The sequence below is a fragment of the Pholis gunnellus genome (assembly GCF_910591455.1).
Source record: "Pholis gunnellus genome assembly, chromosome: 9".
Classification (NCBI taxonomy): Eukaryota; Metazoa; Chordata; class Actinopteri; order Perciformes; family Pholidae; genus Pholis; species Pholis gunnellus.
Genome location: NC_136535.1, coordinates 11122493 through 11143276, shown reverse-complemented (window position 1 = coordinate 11143276; position 20784 = coordinate 11122493). Strand labels below are relative to the sequence as shown.

General features: G+C 41.5%; 1 protein-coding gene across 1 annotated transcript in view; it reads right to left on the bottom strand.

The window, feature by feature from the left end:
• Positions 1-20405: 20405 nt before the first annotated feature.
• The window catches only part of pitpnm3 (PITPNM family member 3), a gene marked incomplete at both ends in the record, with an annotated part of 67156 nt that continues 66777 nt past the window's right edge, over positions 20406-20784 (bottom strand). Inside the window, one exon of the mRNA XM_079166028.1 lies at positions 20406-20717. Coding sequence (XP_079022154.1) covers positions 20406-20717 — 312 coding nt within the window. The remainder of the gene's footprint in view (positions 20718-20784) is intronic.

Below are 20784 nucleotides of genomic sequence, written 5' to 3'. Positions count from 1 at the left end.
ATATATAAAGAATAAAAAAGTGAACAGGTATAGGTATAAACATTTAACAGCTATATACAATATAAGTATAAATATATATCCAAAAGAAAAAGTGTATGTATATATATATATACACACACACGTGAACATAAACCTATGTTAAGCAGTCAGCACTCTGGCAACATCTAAACTGAGATGCAGCCCTCTGCTGCTATCAGGCAGAAAACCCATTCAACTATCTGTAGCAGAGATCTCTTGCACCACTGCAAGATTCATAGATAGAAAACACATATTTTCCACTTGAGGCAAAGCTGGAGTATACATGTGTGTATCAATGAGATTACACACTCAGACTTAGGGTGATTTATGAGATTTTAAATCCATAGTTTCTAGAAGTGCTGCCTCATCTGGACCAAATATGATTATTGCACTAAGCTCTCAGTGATTATGTTTCCGGTGAAAGCGATGAGTTGGTGCATCCGTGGAGTGCATTTATTAGTTCCATTGGAGGGAGCAGGAGTTTAAGACACACAATCGTGAAAATAGCTTCCATAAAGTCAAGTGTGCCGCTGTGATTGCTTCTCTCATTGAAAATCTGACTTCTGAATCTGAAGAGGGACCCCCCCCCCCTCTTTCATCTCTAAGCCCTTCAACTCTGTAAAAAAAATAATGTTAGAAAGAACATCAGTAAGAAATAATGTGACGATAACGTCCCCAGTTTTTTCATCAACCAGTGTGGGCTTTTAGCAAAGTGATGGTAATAGGTTTCATAGAAAAAAACATTTTCTGTGAATGTTGAAATCCATGGTCAGGAGTGACATCTCCCAGCGAGACTACACAACTAGTGTGTGTATTACGTGTGCAGGTTTCTCTCAGATCTCTCAAAACTTAAGTATGAATGGGAGTTCTCGCTTTATAATTGAGAGCAAAATGTGCAAGCTTTCTCCTCACACTTCACTCAGAAGTTGCTTTGGATCGGCTCAGCCGACCCTGACACAGTATGTCAGTACAAACATGTTCCTCAATGCTGTACGGCAAAGAAACACAGCATGGTTTCATAGAAATGAATGCTCTAAAATAAGAGTGTTACGTACAATTGCTCTAAAATAAGAGTGTTATGTACAATAAGGCAGTATCGATATTGTGTTAGACAGTACAATAAAATGTAATTATACGCACACAAAATTGAATGAAGGGAAGCTCACTGTTCTTCTCTTACCGTGCTACTGCAAAAACTATATTAAAAAAGCCAGATTATTCTTTTTTTGCTAGACAGGGACAAGTGTCTTGATAACCCCAGAATCAGCTTTGAAAGATTAAACAAACAGTGACAGAGTCAACTGTACTTAGAGCGAGAATACGATTATTTTCATCGGATCAATTGATCTCACCAGATCAGAAAGGATGTTTGAGTTCTAGCTGTATATACATCTCTGATAACAGGGAAGGGCGAACGAAAATGTGACATTTCGGCTCAGTCTGAGTGTCCTTTGCAATGAGCTCCCCTTAGTGAGACAACCCAAAGCCCTCGAGGCTTCATGTCGGCCAAATCAATCAGCCTGTTGGAATGACTGCCACGGATACCATGTGCTGCAGCGGCAGTGATTTGTTTCTGTCACTTGTTATTTTCCCTAACTCTGCTCTTGCCTTTGTGTTTTCTATATCCATCGTACGGCTCCTCGTATCTCTGCTTTCCTGCCGCTAGCCTCTATGTATATACTTTATTTAGTTTTATTCATCTATTCTAGCTGCATTCCATGCAACTTTATTATGACTTTGAAAACGTAGATATTTCTTCTGCCATTCTTAATAAAAAATGAATCTCTTTATTCCCAAAGAAGTCCTTCACAATAGCATGACTAGCAAATTACATGAAAACTCCATTTTGCAGTAACAGCTTCTTAATTTCCTTCCCCAAGTTATCTTCAATGCTGTCAACACACCCAGGTTCATACTTCTGACCAGACTTCTGACATAAACTGTCCTGATTTCCATCAACACCAGCTGGTGCATGACAATTAACAATTTTGCATACATATACTGTATGTATAAAACAATTACTATTATTAGAGCAGAGTTAGATTTAAAGTAGCCTGTAACTATTTTATGAAATGGTATTTTTTTTTAAACAAATGTGACTTGAGATGTGACAGCCAAGTGTCCAGCGGCCCTATCAGCCCTACGAGCGGACGTTTGAAGTCACGGTTCCTCAGGAAGGAACCTTTTGAGGAACTCATTGCATATCCCCCTCAGGTACCAGAGTCCAAATTAAGGCCCAAAAAGGCCAATGCTTCAACTCGTGTACCACTTAATTAATACAACAGTACTCTAGTATCAATCTAGGACCATGTTAAGATGAGGGGAGAACATCTTTCTTTGTTTGATGACATTAAAAGTTTGGCGAGTGCAGACAACAATGGGCTGAAGGAAGCTATTAGTTCCTTTAAAAAGTAGTCACAGGACTTAAATTACCAGGAACTTGTTGTGGCATTTGTGTTATGAAAACATTTTCTAATGATTAAATAATTAACATTGCGCGAGTTTTGTCATTTTGAATAGGCCAAATATGAAATATTGCAGAATTTAAATGATGGAAGACTTCACATTTGAAATATCTATTTAAGGAACACTTTCGCATTCAGCCCAGAGAGTCTTTTTATTCAATTCTGCTGACCTCAGATGGCCTCATATCTTTTTACGATTAGACCAGACTGAAATCAGTAGTCAGACAATGTGCACTATTGAAGTGCGCCCTTGTGAGGGTGAATGTCTTGAAATTCATGAAAATTCAACTGTTAGCTTTGAGCTTTTCATTGCAAAAAAGACAGACATGTTGCATTTTGAGATATTTGTTGTTATTATTTAATAACGCTCACATAGAGAAAGTAGCTCAACATTTATAAAGTATTTGTTTCACATTTTCTAACTTTGACGATATGGAGATAAACTGCAACATTACTGTGGCTGACAACAATCCGGAAGATCATTACAACTGTGCAGCCGCTACTGTATGTGGCTCAATCAATGTGATGGAATGTGACGTAATACTCAAAACTCAGCACGAGAACTTCAAGAAGGTGAGACAGACCGTCTTGGACCTTGAGTGTTACGTCAAACAGAAAGACAGCGAGCTCATCCAGAGTGAGGCGGAGTGGAAAATAAAACTCACAGCTCTGGAAGACAGGATGAGAAGCAAGCTTGCTGCAAAGGAGAGCTTCCAGGGAGAGCAAGCTCTGCAGAGACGGAGCAGAGAGATGGAGGAGGAGTGGCGCAACCAAAAGGAGGCGATCAAGCTCCTCACACAGCAAAACGCTAACCTCCAGGTCCATAATATCAGCCTTCAAGAGCTCGCCCAACAAACCGACAAGGAGAAGGCGCAGTTTAAGAAGGAGGAGAAGAAGGCCAGGAAGGAGGCGGAAAAGACTCTGAAGAAGGACAGGAAGGAGGAGGAGGAGAGGGAGAAGAAAGAGAAGAAAGAACGAGAAGAAAGAAAAGGAAGAATTGAAAAGACAGAAGAAGTAGAGGAAAGACAACTAGAAAATTTCGCAAGAAATTTTGACAGTGTGGCTTCTACTGCCCGAAGACGTCGCAATATATAGCTACACAGGCCGATGTTACCGGTAGTATCGTTGCGGTTCGATTGAGATATCGCTTCTCTCTTTTCTGCATTTAAGATCCATACTCTTGAATTTAATCTTGTATAACGCTTACGCTCCCATCATTTCTCTATTTGAGATAAATACATTTGTTTGAGAAGCCTTTGGAAATGATGGGAGCTAACGCTCCCATCATTTCTGTACGAACCTCATTCTGAGCTTCATGTTAAGATACAGTTAATCTATGGGGCTTTTATTTTGAAAGGATGGGACTGGGTGGGTGAGAGAGGGGGAGAGGAGACATATTCATAATGTTTGACATAAACACAAAGGTTATTAAATGACAGGCTTCATCACAAGTATTCCAGTTAGGATTCACTCTGTGGGCCTTTTATTTTGAAATGGGAGGGGGGGGGAGACAGAAAGATAGAGAGAGACAGAGTGAGTGAGTGAGACAGGCAGACAGACAGACAGACAGAGAGAGAAGGACAGACAGAGAGAGACAGACAGTGTGTGGAGAGAGACAGAGAGAGAGAGTGAGACAGGCAGACAGACAGACAGAGAGAGGGACAGACAGAGAGAGACAGACAGTGTGTGGAGAGAGACAGAGAGAGAGAGTGAGACAGGCAGACAGACAGACAGAGAGAGAGAGGGACAGACAGAGAGAGACAGACAGTGTGTGGAGAGAGACAGAGAGAGAGAGTGAGACAGGCAGACAGACAGACAGAGAGAGAGAAGGACAGACAGAGAGAGACAGACAGTGTGTGGAGAGAGACAGAGAGAGAGAGTGAGACAGGCAGACAGACAGACAGAGAGAGAGAAGGACAGACAGAGAGAGACAGACAGTGTGTGGAGAGAGACAGAGAGAGAGAGTAACCAATACCTGGCTGTAAGGCATCAGTGCTAATCACCAATGGTGGTAGAAATAGACGGAAAGCGGTTCGACAACCTTGCTCTTCTAATAAGGTATCTGCAACTTGTTGCGTTCCAGCTTCTGTCTGACTAACCTGGTTTGATTTGTGCTGAAATGGAGTAGTTGTTCTCCATCTGTGCTGAAATAGAGTAGTTGTTCTCCATTAGGTTGAGCGCGGTAGCCAGAGTCCTCCACCCTATCAGGGACCGTGCCCACCCCAGCAGGGACAGAGTGTTTTCCTGCAAGTGCTCCAGACGGACAGTGGATCAGCGGGAGATCAACTTTGCTGTTCTCTACATGAGCTAGCTGCAACTTGTTGCTTTCCAGCTTCTGCCTGACTAACCTGGTTTTAGCTGTGCTGAAATAGGGAAGTTTTTCTCCAGTAAATTGATCACAGTAACTGGAGTCCTCCACTCTGCCCACCCCAGCAGGGACAGAGTGTTTTCCTGCAAGTGCTCCCTTTGTAGAAATAGACGGTAAGCGGGTCGGCAAGAGATCAACCTTGCTGTTCTCTACATAAGGTATCTGCACCTTGTTGCTTTCCAGCTTCTGCCTGACTAACCTGGTTTTAGCTGTGCTGAAATAGGGAAGTTTTTCTCCAGTAAATTGATCACAGTAACTGGAGTCCTCCACTCTGCCCACCCCAGCAGGGACAGAGTGTTTTCCTGCAAGTGCTCCCTTTGTAGAAATAGACGGTAAGCGGGTCGGCAAGAGATCAACCTTGCTGTTCTCTACATAAGGTATCTGCACCTTGTTGATTTCCAGCTTCTGCCTGACTAACCTGGTTTTAGCTGTGCTGAAATAGGGAAGTTTTTCTCCAGTAAATTGATCACAGTAACTGGAGTCCTCCACTCTGCCCACCCCAGCAGGGACAGAGTGTTTTCCTGCAAGTGCTCCCTTTGTAGAAATAGACGGTAAGCGGGTCGGCAAGAGATCAACCTTGCTGTTCTCTACATAAGGTTTCTGCACCTTGTTGATTTCCAGCTTCTGCCTGACTAACCTGGTTTTAGCTGTGCTGAAATGGGGAAGTTTTTCTCCAGTAAATTGATCACAGTAGCTGGAGTCCTCCAAGTACTCCTTTCCTGCAAGTGCTTCCTGTGTAGAAATATTGTTCCCTATATAAGTTGGCTGCAGCTTGTTCAGTTTTTTGGCTCCCTCTTGCCTTTGATTATTTTCAATACGGGGTGCACTGTTATATTTTGTGAGGCCGATATCTCTCACCGACATCTTTAAATTGCTTGCATCAACAGCGTCTTTTAGCGGTCCGGTTTGGTGTCGTTTGTCGTCCTTTGTGGCGTGTTGGATTGTCTTATGTGACATGTAGACGCCGTTAACAGGACGACTGCTCCTTTTTCCAGGGGTGCCTAGCGCCTTTTCGTCAAGAGGTTTTCTGTCGTCCTGGCAGAGCCCTCGGCCAGTTATTAAGAGGTTGGGGAGCTGTGCGTATTCTTTAAAGTGAGACATATCCTTGTGTTTTTGTTGTGTAACTTGCTCTGTCGTGTAACTTGCTCTGTTAAGTAACGTGCTCTGTCCAGTAGACATTGTGCTATGAAATGAAAGAACCAGACGCTGGTGACATCCCGGCATTCTTTGTGACATCACTGCCTTTGATGTCTTCAAAGCACATACACTATGCAAACATTCCCATGGCAACCGGATGACGTCACATCAGAGGGTCTGTGGCGGACATGTTTTTGCCCGAGGGTGGGGCCTTGGCTCGCGCACCACGGCGGGGAAGGTGGTGAAACTCCGTGGACACGTTATAGTGACTCGCCGACCTGAAAACACGTTACAGTGAGTGCTATACCCGTTGTATTAAAGATAGTATTTCACAAACAAAACGTATTTTGACAGAGGTGACGTTCGTTCGCCTGCCCTAACTCCGTCACGAGCGGATATATTGACACAGCCACAGCTGTTTAACTGTTGAACGCATACGTGTAATCAAGGAGTCTAAAACCTAATTTCAGACGTGCACGCCCGTTCCTTCGGCGACTTTAAGTATATTTCTAACTTAAACGTATCAGTGCGGTAATATTAGGGGGAACAAAAACTAAAGTGAAATCTCGTTGATAAAGGTGCGTTGGCCGCTTTCTGCGTTTGGCGCCAAATGTGTTATTGTTACCGCAGCCATTCTGAGCAGTGAGCAGCACTGAGACACGGACATTGCTTTGCTGTTGAACACGAGTCAACTGCCCGCCCACTTGTGACCAGACCATAGTGATGTCCTGCCCACCAGTGAACGAGCTCATGGACCTCTGGCCTGCTCTCCAAATAGAGTCTGAGGTAATATGGATCAGCTCTCTCTTTTTAAGTGAAAATTGTGATTCTTACTCATTTGGCCGCTATTTTATGCTTTATAAATGTGGCCTAGATTTTTCAAATTGAACTGTTTTTTTAAGTGTTGCTGTATTCTCCTCCTGTTATTTCAATGTAGTTGTATGCAGAGTTCCAGCGGATTATGAATCAGAACCTGCCCAACAGATTCTATGCTGAGCTTGACCGCCATCTTCCTCGACTGACGAACTTATTCAGACGGAAGGCATCAAAAACTGGGAAGACAGCAGATGCTCTGGCTGACATTTTAAAAATCCACGATGAACAGGTAAATAGATTATTACACACTTCATAGGTTGAACCGGTGGAACTTCGAACAGGTTCAAATTGAGCTTTGTGAATTTTGCAATTAGTCCACTTTGTGTTTGCCATTTGTCTGATTGCATTAAAGATGTGAACAGGTTATTTGTGGACATATGTTCTGATTGGACTGTTTGAAATCAGCTTTGCTCACACCACATAGATTCTCTGGTAATTTGACTGATTCGTGTGTGCAGAACATGGATCTTATGTTTTTCACCTCTTACAATGAGACCCAGGTCTCCCTTGTAAAAGAGGTATTGGTTTTCAATGGGACTTGGTTAAAGAAAGATAAATTATATGTCATCTGTTCTGTTCCATGTGTTAGTTTGTGATTAGTATCTCTTTTTCATTCATTCAGGATGAGTCTGATGAGCCAGAGCTTGATGGTGTTTCAGTGGGCCTCCTTACTGTCATCAGTGACCATGACACAAGTCCAGTTCACTACCACCCTGTGAGAATCTCTGTCGTCATTGAAAGTGATGCCATGGTCAGCCTCCCCAGACTTGGCGATGCCTTCCTGGTAATATTTGGGCTGATTTATGCACTTTATACACCTCAGCTACCCCAAAGCACTGACCAACACTTTTGAATTCACTCAAAAGATTTTACTTGGTCTAGAAAGTGGTAAACTGTCACCCAGGTTGCAGACTGTCAAGAATGACTTGATGATGTAGAAACTCTTCTGAAAGAAGGCTGCAGGGTAAAGCATTATAAAAGGCTAGTTCAAAGTTTTAAGTGAAAATGTTCTTAAACAGTCTATAGATTTTTTTGTAATTTCATCAAAATTTGGAGAGACAGCGAGTGCGCTTTCATGGCACTGGCAAGTTCCTGACGGTCAGTCGGTCGTCAGACAGTACCTGTCTGTGACATGTTAGTCTAAATGTATTTGGCCGTCACTGATTGACACTTTATGAAATTACATGTGCAATTGTTGATTAAAGAATAAACATTTCCTGGCAACACCCATTGTTGTTATGACAGGTCAGCTGCCGTAAATCATACACACACACACACACACACACACACACACACACACACACACACTCCTCCGCGAACCGCCACCTTAACGCGGTGGACGAGTTTGAGTGGCTCAGTGATCCTGGGAGCTATGTTGTCCGGGGACCCTGGTAGGGTCTCCCGAGGCAAACAGGTCTCAGGGGAGCGCCCAGACTAAGAGCGGTTCAAAAATGATTGCATAATAATAATAGTAATGTGATTCAGGAGTGTAATATCTACCCTTTCACTTCGACAGGCGTTCAACTCGGAGACGGACAACTTCAAACTGCTGTACGGGGGCCACCAGTACCACGCCAGCTGTGCCAATTTCTGGATTAACTGTGTGGAGCCCAAACCCCCCGGCCTCATCCTGCCCGACCTGCTCTGAGCTCTACGGGGCACAAGCTGATCAACGTCAGATAGGGAGAGCAAAGACTGCCACCTTGGACTGAGAAGAGGATGTTTAAAGTCACTGGATTCCTCTGTATTTATGTATTTTATCTCTTTTGTCACAACTCGGCTGTCACTCAGATCTGGGGGTTTGTTAAAAGCTTTTGTATAAATATTTACCATCTACGTTGTAATTGTTACCTTTTTATTCTTCCACATAAATGACCTAAACACAGGTCAGCTGTATAGGTCATATTTAAATCAGTTGTGAGCAATGTGTTTATTATACGGTTCCCACTGCTGAAAAAAGTCTATTAATTCATAATCACTTGTCAGTGACTCATATTTAAATTATTAGGTGTGCAATATATAATCTGGAGTTTTGAATGTGACTTGTTGCGTCTGTTTGAGAGGGTTTTATTCATGACTTCCTTTCTTCCCCTTGACCCAGAGATGTTGAATCATAAGCCGATTATCGTACTTGAATTACATTTGTGGGTCAGGTCTGATAGATGAAACTCTGTGGCTGCTCTGGTTTTATTAGGAGGTCTTTAACATTTAAACCGAGGCTGGTGGAATACGTTCTCCTGAATTGTGTTGAATTGACAGCTTTGAATGTTTTTGCACGGTTGAGGAGATTTCAGCACCTCCGGGGGAATTTAAAATGTATATTTTATAGGGGAAAGAGTTGTGAAGGGAATCATGTTAACTGTGGTGTTGTTGTGTCTTTTTGTTGTGTGCAACTAGAACTGAACGTCTGGAAAAAGTTGACGTGAACTTCTGAACTGGAATTGCAGCAGCACTTTTTGTATATTACAGTGTCATGCTGTAGCATTGTAATTATGACTAACTGTAATGTGAATGTGATGTAAATAAATATGCATACAGTTTATTTAAAGTGTCATAGATCATTATATTTTTCTGATTTGTTTTAAAGACTGTCTTTAAGGAACACTTTCGCATTCAGCCCAGAGAGTCTTTTTATTCAATTCTGCTGACCTCAGATGGCCTCATATCTTTTTACGATTAGACCAGACTGAAATCAGTAGTCAGACAATGTGCACTATTGAAGTGCGCCCTTGTGAGGGTGAATGTCTTAAAATTCATGAAAATTCAACTGTTAGCTTTGAGCTTTTCATTGCAAAAAGCCAAAGAATCAAAGACAGACATGTTGCATTTTGAGATATTTGTTATTATTTAATAATGCTCACATAGAGAAAGTAGCACAACATTTATAAAGTATTTGTTTCACATTTTCTAACTTTGACGATATGGAGATAAACTGCAACATTACTGCGGCTGACAACAATCCGGAAGATCATTACAACTGTGCAGCCGCTACTGTATGTGGCCACACCTCTGTTAACGCAAACTATGAAGTTAAGATAAAAGGCTCCTTCAGCCTTTATCTGCTCTCAGTTGGCAGTATTTGATTATCCTGAGTTATATTTAAGGGCTGCTTTTGAAAGTGATCTTAACTATACTTTAATTAGTTTGATGAAGTTTTGAATTACAAAATTAGTATTTTGATGTGCTTCTTCTGGAAAATAAATTAGCATCTGTGGGGAGATCTTTACAAAGCTGTTTCACCACCACCCACAATTATTTTTACCAGTTGTGAGCAGCTCCGCCATTTCCTTTGTGGATTGCATTGTAGGAGAATAATAAACCATATTTAGTATGCATTATGTCTGCTTTACACCAAATTTGCTCAGAATCAGAATGTAAAATATAGAATTGGGACACAGTGACAATCTTGCCAATGGATTCATGTTAAACCATTAATCTTAAGGTGACTGTGATGCTCCAAGAGATGCAGCAATGTGCCAGCAAAGGCAGCGGAGAAGTAGACTGCGAGCCCGTAATAATGCGATGCAAACAATAATGCTTTCAAATTGTCCAACAAATTGGCTCTGAAAATGTTCCACGAGGAAGGACATGCCCTCAAGACATTTGTTAGACGTCAAAGATACACATGGGTTGCGTGAGTAATGACAACATAACTTTTTTTTGTTTACGAAAAAACCTCCACAGGGCACCTTTAAGAAGGTCAAGGTAATTCAGGTGTTGCTGGTTTGTGTGTGTTTGTGTTTTGACCGTGCTCATGCTGCGCCCCATTTTTGTTTATCCCTGATTCATGGTTTGTACCTTCTGTGGACAACCGGCAGCTAGTGAGCTCCGCTGAGCTGTATGATAAATCTGAACTTTGTTGATGTGCTAACAGGGCATTTTATTGGATGCATGCATCATTACCAAATCTCATTACAACAGCCCAACAGCAGGATTTTAAAATGAAGTAAATAGCCATGACAAATGTTTTTCAAATCACATTCATCATCATTTCAGTATCCATGTCTGCTGATGTCTTGAAGATGTAAAAAGAGATTCATCAAAGCATCTATTTGAAATATCAGGGTTTAATTGATGCACACTCGCACAGGTTGATCTTCATATTCAGCTCCACATGACAGCCCATCAGTTGCTCACGACTTCCGTTCAAAAGTGTGTGGCTGGGCTCGGTGACATTGTGCTGTCATCTGCTGTATGCACATCCATCTGTGACACTATAGGTGGAGAGGAAAAGCACACACATGAACATATTGTTGACCTCTGCACTGGGTCATCTCAGCCATCTGCCGAGAGGACAAAGTCATTTATGTTAAAAGTTAGATGTCCGTGAGACGAACCCCTTTGCTTATCACTAAGCAAAGTTATACAGTCCAAAACAAAAGATGATTTCTGAACTGTACCAGCTCATTTCAAAGTTAAACATTGATCTGTTTGTAGAGTATCTTGGTTTAACATTAATAGAGCTACAGCATCTCATTATAATCCTGCTTTTTCCTAAAAAACTACACTGCCTTTGGTTTCCAGGTGGATAAAAAGACCAAGAGGCAAATATCTCTTTACGACAATTTATTCCCCTGATGATGCATTTTTGAATGAATCATACCTCACAGTGGCACAGAATTTATTCATTCGGTTCTCCTTTAATCATTCATTTTCATTTTGTCTTTCACAATGCTGCGAGTAAAACAGATCTTGCGTTAATGAGCTACCAAGTTGACAACACTGGCTGGACAGCTTGAATGAAAGATGCCCGTATCTACCATGTCGTATTTTAAATGAAATACCAAAGCGGAGGAAAACACATGAAATAAACATGTTAAAACTAACCTGAACATGCAGCCGAATCCTGTGTTTTAGAATTGTGAGACACCTTGTTTGCAGGTACCAAACAGACAAAACAAATGGTGCTGCTTGTTTAGCTACTGCCTCCACTCTGTCACAATAAACGTCCCCAAAACAAAGAGCAGGAAAGGTTCATCCCTTCCCTTCCCAGTCCGTCCATTAGCTTCAGTTAAATATTGATGACTTTGGTTCATGATGGAAGTGAAAGGTTTGATCTCTGCTATGAGCGGACACAGCCTGTCACATCTGATGCCTCAGTGAGCAGTGATATGGGGCTCCGGCATCTGACCCTCTCCTCTGGGGGGCATTTTGGATAATTGCTTCCCCAAACGCAATCTAGATATGTTCCTGCCCCCCATGGAAAATATTCTAAGGCAGCGGATTTCCAAAAACTATACAATTTCCTGTGACCCAGAACTTAATTCAGAAGCTGGGTTGTCGGCTGGTATAACAGGATTTTGTACGCATCCAAGCGACCGAGCTTCCAGCCAGCGCTGCGCCCTCCAGAATAATTTGGAGGCCTATTTATAATCTTGGTGCAGTGCATCCTTTTGGTCATTTCCCAGACTACCAACAAACAGCTAAACCATTTATTCCAGTGTCTATACAGCTGACAGCTAAGGTCAACTACAATAAGCCTCGTAACCAGTATCATGACACACATTCAGCTGCAGCAACTATTTAAAGCTGTTTCGCAGTAAAATGAGTTCAGATGACCATGTACGGAATGTAAAATAAGACAGATTATAATATAATAAGATGTTAAACCAGGCTTGACCTAAACAGCAGAGTGTTGCCATGCCGACATGCCAGAGGTACACATCATTATCTCTGTCTCTCCTTGCTGACCTCAGGAATGTGCTTTGGTTAAGAATGAGTGGACTGTTATTTACACCATTCTTGCTGTGTGGAAACCAGGCGTCCTGGCTGGAAGAAATGTCCCTCTATGTCTCTTTCTCTCTGCCTCTGGGCTGCTCTGGTGTCTTGATCTATTCAGATTTTAATGCATTCCTCGCCGCTGTCCTGGCATCCATTTATCACCTGCCAGATCACAGAACAAATTAAACCCACTCTGCTGTTTTGGAATAACAATCAGGGTGATTCAGTGGGTGCTGCTGTCAAGCAGAGCTGGAGGTCACGGTAAGTGTTAAGTTGCTGCTAGGTAACTAACTAGTTTTGTATTGCAGAGCGTAAACTGGATGAACTTAGGTACATAGGGATGATGGTTTATTTCTTATGCAAGCATGACTTTGTGCTCTTTGAACGGCATTACAGTGTCTACGGGTGTTACGACGGAGGGCATCTAACGCAGCTCATCTTGTGACAAAAGTGTTGTCAGTGATCATCAGAATATCCTTAAGAAACACAGCACTGCAGCGACAACAGCACACATTTATTCACAAGATAGGTCCATTAATCTTTAACACGATTCAGACTCTGTGACCTGAAAAAGCCTCAGATAGATAAAAGCAAGTATGCACCAATCAAGTCCCTGGGATCAGCATTTCAGAGAATTTCTTTTCAATTAATATAATTGACTTAACAGGCATAATAGAGAAAGCCTTGGTTACACAGGAAGAAGGAATCCATCATATGTGTATGAGGTGTCTAGTTGAGCCCCTGTAGCTTTTTACATTCAGGTTAAAACAACGAAACAAACTGCAACAACGGATTCAGGAAGAAAAAAAACTGCAGCGCTCATGTGCATGTATTGTGCACGATTGTGTATGCACTGACATGCATGTACAGTATGTGACAGTGTTCACATCTCTTGTTTCACACACATTTCTAACATCCTGATTCTGTTTTTAATAAATGTGTTAAGGCTCCTCTGCTATTCTGTTCACTTCCTATATTTTATTTCGGGCCAGATGTGACAATCCACATTAAATATACACTACCGTTCAAAGGTTTGGGGTCACCCAGACAATTTCGTGTCAATTTTCACTTTCTTCGCAATTTCTCGCATGGAATAGCCTTCATTTCTAAGAACAAGAATAGACTGGCGAGTTTCACATGAAAGTTCTCTTTTTCTGGCCATGTTGAGAGTATAATAGAACCCACAAATGTGATGCTCCTCTATCTTCATTGAAAGAAACAGTGCTTTTCTTTGAGAAATAAGGACATTTCTAAGTGACCCCAAACTTTTGAACAGTAGTGTAGTTTCTTCATCAATGCCATCGTAAAATTCAGCTGTCAGTTTCGTTCGCTCAGTCGCAGCGGGCCGCCCTCACGTACAGTATAGTGCCACAACAAACCCTGGTGCTCCATCTCACGAGAAGCACCATGCAATATGCTCGGAGGCTAAGAACAGACACTGAATGGATGATTATCTTCTAATTTGATGTTTGCAGGGTCAAGATTCACCCTTCAACCTCCCTTAAAAATTATTCTGGTCCAAGAGACAGTTTTGTGAAGTGCTACTATCAACACAAGTGACATAGACTTTTAAAATCCCTGATGAAGGCCTTGTACTTAATCACACTGTCTAAATAAAGAGCACACTATCCAAGGATTTGAAGCAGTTCCTTGAGCACCTAGTTGATTAGTGAAGCAGCAACAGTACAGTCTCACTAAAGAGGAAAATGACCTTGATTCAAGATGTTGATCAGCTGTGATAAGTGAATTATAGGGGGAGAAAAAGAAAAGAGACTGATTTCTTCTAACATGACAACAGGGAGAACAGGGAGCCAGAAACGGTTGCTAAGTTTTCAATCACAGCTTCCACTGTGGCTGACTTCAACCTTTCATGTGAATCATAAAGTATAAGAAGCCAGCAGTGCTTCCCTTCGCAGGGGAACAATTTCTTTGTCTGTTTTCCCAGACCATATGTTACTAATGATGCAGCTTGGAGGATCACAGCTCCAGCTCATTGCCTGGTGTAGAATAAAACAGACTCTTAAAACAGTCCCCAAGATGGAGGCCATTTCCTTGTCACATTCACTGTGATCCAGACAAATCATCAGTTTGATGAAATCCCTCATTTTGTCATGCTCTCTTCAGTGACATATTTCGAGAAAAGTTGAGACAATTTAAACAGCTGCAGGCTCAACAGCTAAATAGTCAACATGCTTCTGGCTCTTGTGTATTTTACATAATGATCTTCCTCAAAGCATCCTTTTGACAATGCTTGCAGACATTTCATTTTAACAGCTTATGCTTGTTCTCATAGACATGAGTAGTGAACAATTACTTGGTTGGGCTATTGCTTTATATAACATATAGACATTCATGCCCTGGGTTGAATTGTACAACTTTTGAGATCCCATATAGAAAACTGTCAAATCTGTTCCGTAATCAACTTTATTTTTGGACTAACTATCTCCAAAACTAATGACATTCCCAACAAACACTGCTGTATTGTATGTGAGGTGCTAATTTGGAAATATTTGTTGTGCTAAACTTAGATGGCAACCATGCAAACATTATACCTGCTAATCACCAGCATGTTAGCATTGTCATTGTGACCTTCTGACGTTAGCATTTAGCTGAAGACAACCTCAAGCAGCCCTGTCTCCTAAAAATAACATTCCCACACATGGAAACATTGCATTGTGAATTATGTTTTGAGGGAAACGTATTATGTTGTGGATTATGTTTGCCTTTGACGTGTTGCAATTAAGGTTCAAATGAGTCGAAAGTCTGTGTAGGGATACATTAAGATAGCTGAATGAAAAGGGTTTTATGGTTACCCAGAAGCCTCCCCTTTACAGACATGCCCACTCAATGCTAATCCAATGCAGTTGTTTTTGCATGCATGTATTTGAATATGTCTGTCAACTGGGATCCCTAAACCATAAAGCTGAGACTCTTGTGGATTCAATGAGCTCAATTGTATTCATTTTTTAGTCCCCATTGGGGGTTTCTTGACATTTAGAGCAGGAGCTCGCCATCCAATGGCTTGCTTGTAGAGGTTGCCAAATGTCTTTTTTATTTTTTCAAATACCAAATCACAGCATGAGTTCAAAGTGTTCATCAAGGTCTTGGTGTCTTAATGTGGTATTTTTTTAATAAGACATTATTAATAGACCACTGCCACTGTAAAAGCCAGTGTCCCTAATGTCTGTATGCTAAATCAAACCGGCTGGACTGATTCAGCCATTAATTCAGGTCAGTGAATGGTGATAAAAAGGTAAGCTGGAGTCAGGTTTCTAATACTGACTTTACAACACAGTAAGCCTTACAAAATCCAAATAAGAGGTTATCCCCAGTCATGTCTGATGCCCCCACACTTAAACTCTGAAGTCAAATAAAGCGCATCAGAGGGGATTCAGCTTCTCTGTAGATGAAAAGCATGTGGAGGTAACACTAACACACTCCTGGAGTAAAACTAAATTCTTCGAATGTGAAATATCTTTATTTATGCAATAATGAAAGACGGACTGAGTCCAATAAACACAACATGTTCATCATTACAGGAGATCTGTACAAAACAATACACTTTGTAGCAATGAAACCAGGTGTTTTGTCCACATTGGTCAAAAGGCCAGTGTCAAATACCCATAAGACCAAGAATAAGACCACAAAACAAACAAAACAAACATTTTTCACACCATGTTAGTTAACGTACCAGAGCCTACTTAACAAGTCATACGAATTGTTAATAAATGGCAAATTAGGTAGTTATAGTTGAGTCATGAGTTGGTAAATACTAATCATTTGAAAACATAAATTAGTACTTAGTGAGAGGATCATTATATAACACTCACATCTCCAAACAAATGCAATCATTCTACATCGTCTACTACATCCTTTTCTTTTTTCTGTGACTATTGGGATTCTGATTTGCATTTCACCCAACATGTGGTGTTTGAATTTATGACCATTCATTCTTATTCTCCTCTTATTTACAAATAACTACTCTATCATCTATCGAGTATGACAAAGATGACAATCGATAGCCATTCCTCAACAATATCAAATAATTAACATGTACAGCACAATCACCATTTAACCATTAGATTTGCCATTTACTAACATTGTACTAAAATGCTGCCCAGCATACATATTTCACTCCTCCTGTGTATCGTCATGGAGAAAAATATCACTATGTGTTCTACAAAGTTGAATATTGTGTAGCTTATGCATTGATGGGGATGATCATTTTGTTGCTTGGAAAAAAAACATTTCAGTATTTAACAATCTTAATGCAATGGAGTTAGGCATTTAAGTATTTTTTCTACAATGTTATACATTTACCAAGTAATGCTATTCAGTGCACTGCAATTACAGGGGCGGCACTACAGAGAGTCATACATACTTAGTAGTAGTAATCAAACAGCTAATTACTGGACCACCTATTGTGTACAGGTGGGGAAAGAAAGAGACTAGACTGCTCCCTCCTGGCTGACACGTTCCACTCTGCTACGCAGGTTTTCAGTTAAACCAAGACCCCCCGAGAACTCATAAGCCTTTTTTTTTCTTTCATAGCAGGTTTAAAAACCTCGACTAAGTAATCCTCTGACACAGTTCTTCAATCCAAACCTATAAAATAGATGCTCAGTGAGAACATGACGGTATGTCAACACACTGACGTGTACTCGTCATAGCTGTCTTCATGTTCACAGTAAATACAACTCTACGACAAATACCGAGACGCTCACTCACACACGCACACACACACGTACTGTATACAGTATCTAAAACGTGTCAAAGCAAAAATATCAACTTGATAAAATGCACTTTGGTCAAACAAATCAAATAACTGTCTCTACACAACATCAAATACAATTTAAGGCAAAAAATCAACGATTCAACAAGTCAAACAACAAAAGGTTCAAAAACGTACATTGAAAATATTTCTATTTACAATATTTCCTCATAGAAAAATATGTTTGACTTGCACAGTTTTAAACATGGATTCAATTCAACCCCGAGTGCACAAGACAGCATCAGATTTATTCACACATCTATTGGTTCCAGTGCAGCTATATTCAATGGATGCAAGGGCATCCTGGTGGAATTTCAACTGGCATGGAGTGTATTGTACAGGACAATATCCTGCAAACAACTGCAACTACCAAGCAACTAAACTAATGTTGCCAATGATGATAATTACACTGTCATTTTAATTACGCAGATAAACAAGTTCTGATCACTTTTTACATCCGTGTCTGTAAATCTGTAAACATTTTTTGGTCAAACCATTTGTGTTTAATCTTCCAGGAGTTACACGAACCAACAAGCAGCGACAGTGCACAATCTGCAGGGAAAACAAAAACTACAAATACAATAAAATACAATAAAATACAACTCTTTGATTCTGAAGCGGGTGCCGCAGCTGAATTGAGAACCACTGCGGTGTTCTTCCATAGTGCAAGTGCGACCTCAGGGGCCGAGTAGCCCCTCAGCGGTTGTGGACCCGATCTGAGGCGGCTGTCGAAAACGCCTGTTCTGCCAGACAAGCCAGAAGCCACAATGCGAGGGAGACATCTTACAGTGGGAGTGAAATGGAGGCCGGCGAGGTCGGCTCATTGGAGCTGCAGATCTCAGAGCTCGCGTACGGCTTGAACCTAAATGTCACAGTGCTTCTGTGTCCAGAGGCCCAAACAGGCATGACGTGCGTTGAGTATTTACATCAGCGGACGGTTACATCGGGATTGCATCGGGGTCACGACAGGTTCGAAGTCACCACCGTCGCCACATCATTCCTCCTCTGAAGTCTGTGTGTGTGTGTGCATGAATACGCACATATATTTACTATCTGAAGTACATTTTCTTTTTTTCATTTTACAATTAGACACGACATGGGACATTCGCAAATATCCTTGCCATCCCTCTGCAACTGCTTAACATTTTAGGCACAAAGACTAATTATCCACCGAGCAGGTCACGAGAAAAAGGGCCGAACAGGTGGAAAAGTGTAGAGGGCCAAGCAGGAGGTAAAGCTGAGCTGCGAGGGACACCAGCAGAGGATCCGATGTACATGTATCTACATGGTGGTAGAGGTGACGCTGTCAAAAGAGAGAGGAACACTTGTGAAGTCTCTCACATTTGATAAGCGTGTTCTGCGTCAGCATATTTTGTATGAAGGCTCTCACAGTGACACAGCTTTCATTTCCTTAATTGCGCAAACAATATTTCCAAATATGGAAATGAGTGGATTTCAAGCTTGGAAGGGCAGTTTTAGCTCAGCAGTAGGCCTACTTGCATAATCGTCACCATTGGCACATTTACATTCGGTACTCCAAAGGGAGCTGCTGCTAATAATAGCATCTCTTACTCAGGTTGCCACAGGAATATTAAGTATCGAGGAAGAATTATTCATTGTTTGTTACTTTCCTGCTTCGCTGATCTGTTTTCTTTCTCTCTTTGTGCTCTTAGACTTCACGTTATTTATAAAATATTGTAATGCATCTGTGACTGAAAGCATGAGGACAGTAATGTATCGGGTACATCAAAGAACACAATCTAATCAGGGCGGACGTTTATTGACTTTGTCGGAACTCAACAGTAGCGAGCAAAATCAATCTGTGTTTGCGTCAAAGCTTTGTTGAGCCTCGAGCTCTTAAAGGCTTAACAGACCACGCAGAGAAATAAAAGGTGGAAGGCTGCATTATTCAACGACGCAACAGCGATGGTTATCCTTAAGTGGGAAACAATAAAAACACAACTTCACAGGTGATGCAGCAATCCGAGGAGTTGGGAGTCTGACACTCTTTACCGCTTTGTTGCTCTTACCTAACGCCTGATCACAGGCTGTCTGAGAAAACCTGTGCATGATTAAAAGATGAGGATGAAGATGTTTGCTTTGCACGGCATTAGAACTTTTGTTTTCCACTGAGCAAAAAGGTGATAGGGGCACAGTCAACTGTCACCACATCATTTGATGTTCCCACATTTCATTCGCATTTTTGTTATCTGATTAAGAAACAGTCACTCCACCAATTCTATGCGTGCAGTTCATTTTATTTGTTTTGAGACGTACTACTACTGTATTTTGTGGCTCTGGGGGAAGCTTTCTGAAGTCTGAAATAACCTTGATGATGTCAAAAGATGCTTCTGTTTTGTGCAGATTATCTATTTTGTGCTGAAGACTAAGATTTATAACAGAAAGATTGTGTTACAAACTGAAGGTGGGGATTTGTTTAAAGTGGGCTTGGACAGTAAGAGACCGTGTGCGGACGTCTTATCAAAGACTCCATCAGTCTGGAGCTTGTGTATGATCATCTGACTGCTTCTGTTTAAAAAGTCTGCTTGAAAAGTACAACAGTATTCTTTCTTACAGGAATGGCGGCCAAAACTACAAAAATAAGACGTATTGTTATAACCAAAACATATTCTTTAAAGGAGCAGTGTGTAACATTTAGAGGGATCTACTGAAATGGAATATATATTCATCACTATGTTTTAGCTTAGAATGAGCCCATTATATCTATATATAATCGGGCGTGGGTCCTCTTCCAAAGAGTCCGCCACGTTGCATCAACATGCTTCTACGGTAGCCCAGAACGGACAAACCAAGCATCTGGTTACCTGAAGGCCACCGTAACTCTCCAACCCAGAGGGGACGGGTGAGCAGAGAGGTGTTTAGTTGGTTGAAATCTGCAACATCACTGGCAGATGTCAGTAAATCCGACACACTGGTCCTTTAAAACACCCATATTTAAACATAAGATGTCACCTTGGCCCTGGACACTAAGACAACTTTGTTCTCCTCCTCTTCTTTATTCCTGCAATCCTTCCATCTCTTTTTGACGTCAGGGAGTGGTGTCTCCACGGTGAATGGAGGGCCGTCCCCATGCGCCTTGTCCTCCTCCTCCGTGGTCCTTATCTGACTCCGGCTGGCTCTGAGCTCGCTCAGGCTTGGGGTTGGGTGTGCACGGCGGGTCGGGTTGTTGCACTGACATGGTCCGGCGCAGGTGGGTGCGCTTACACAGGAAGTCAGGCTTCGCCGAGAGACCAAAAGAGCCCTTCCTTAGGACCATACGAACTGAAGAGGATTTCTTGGGTCTGGCTCTGTGCCCAAACTGAAGGGTTGAGAGGTGCGCTGCATATCCCTCGCTCAGGAACTACATGTGCCACACGGAGAAAGGGTTGAAAAAAAGAAAGAGAGTAGTTAAAACAATTCAAGTAAAT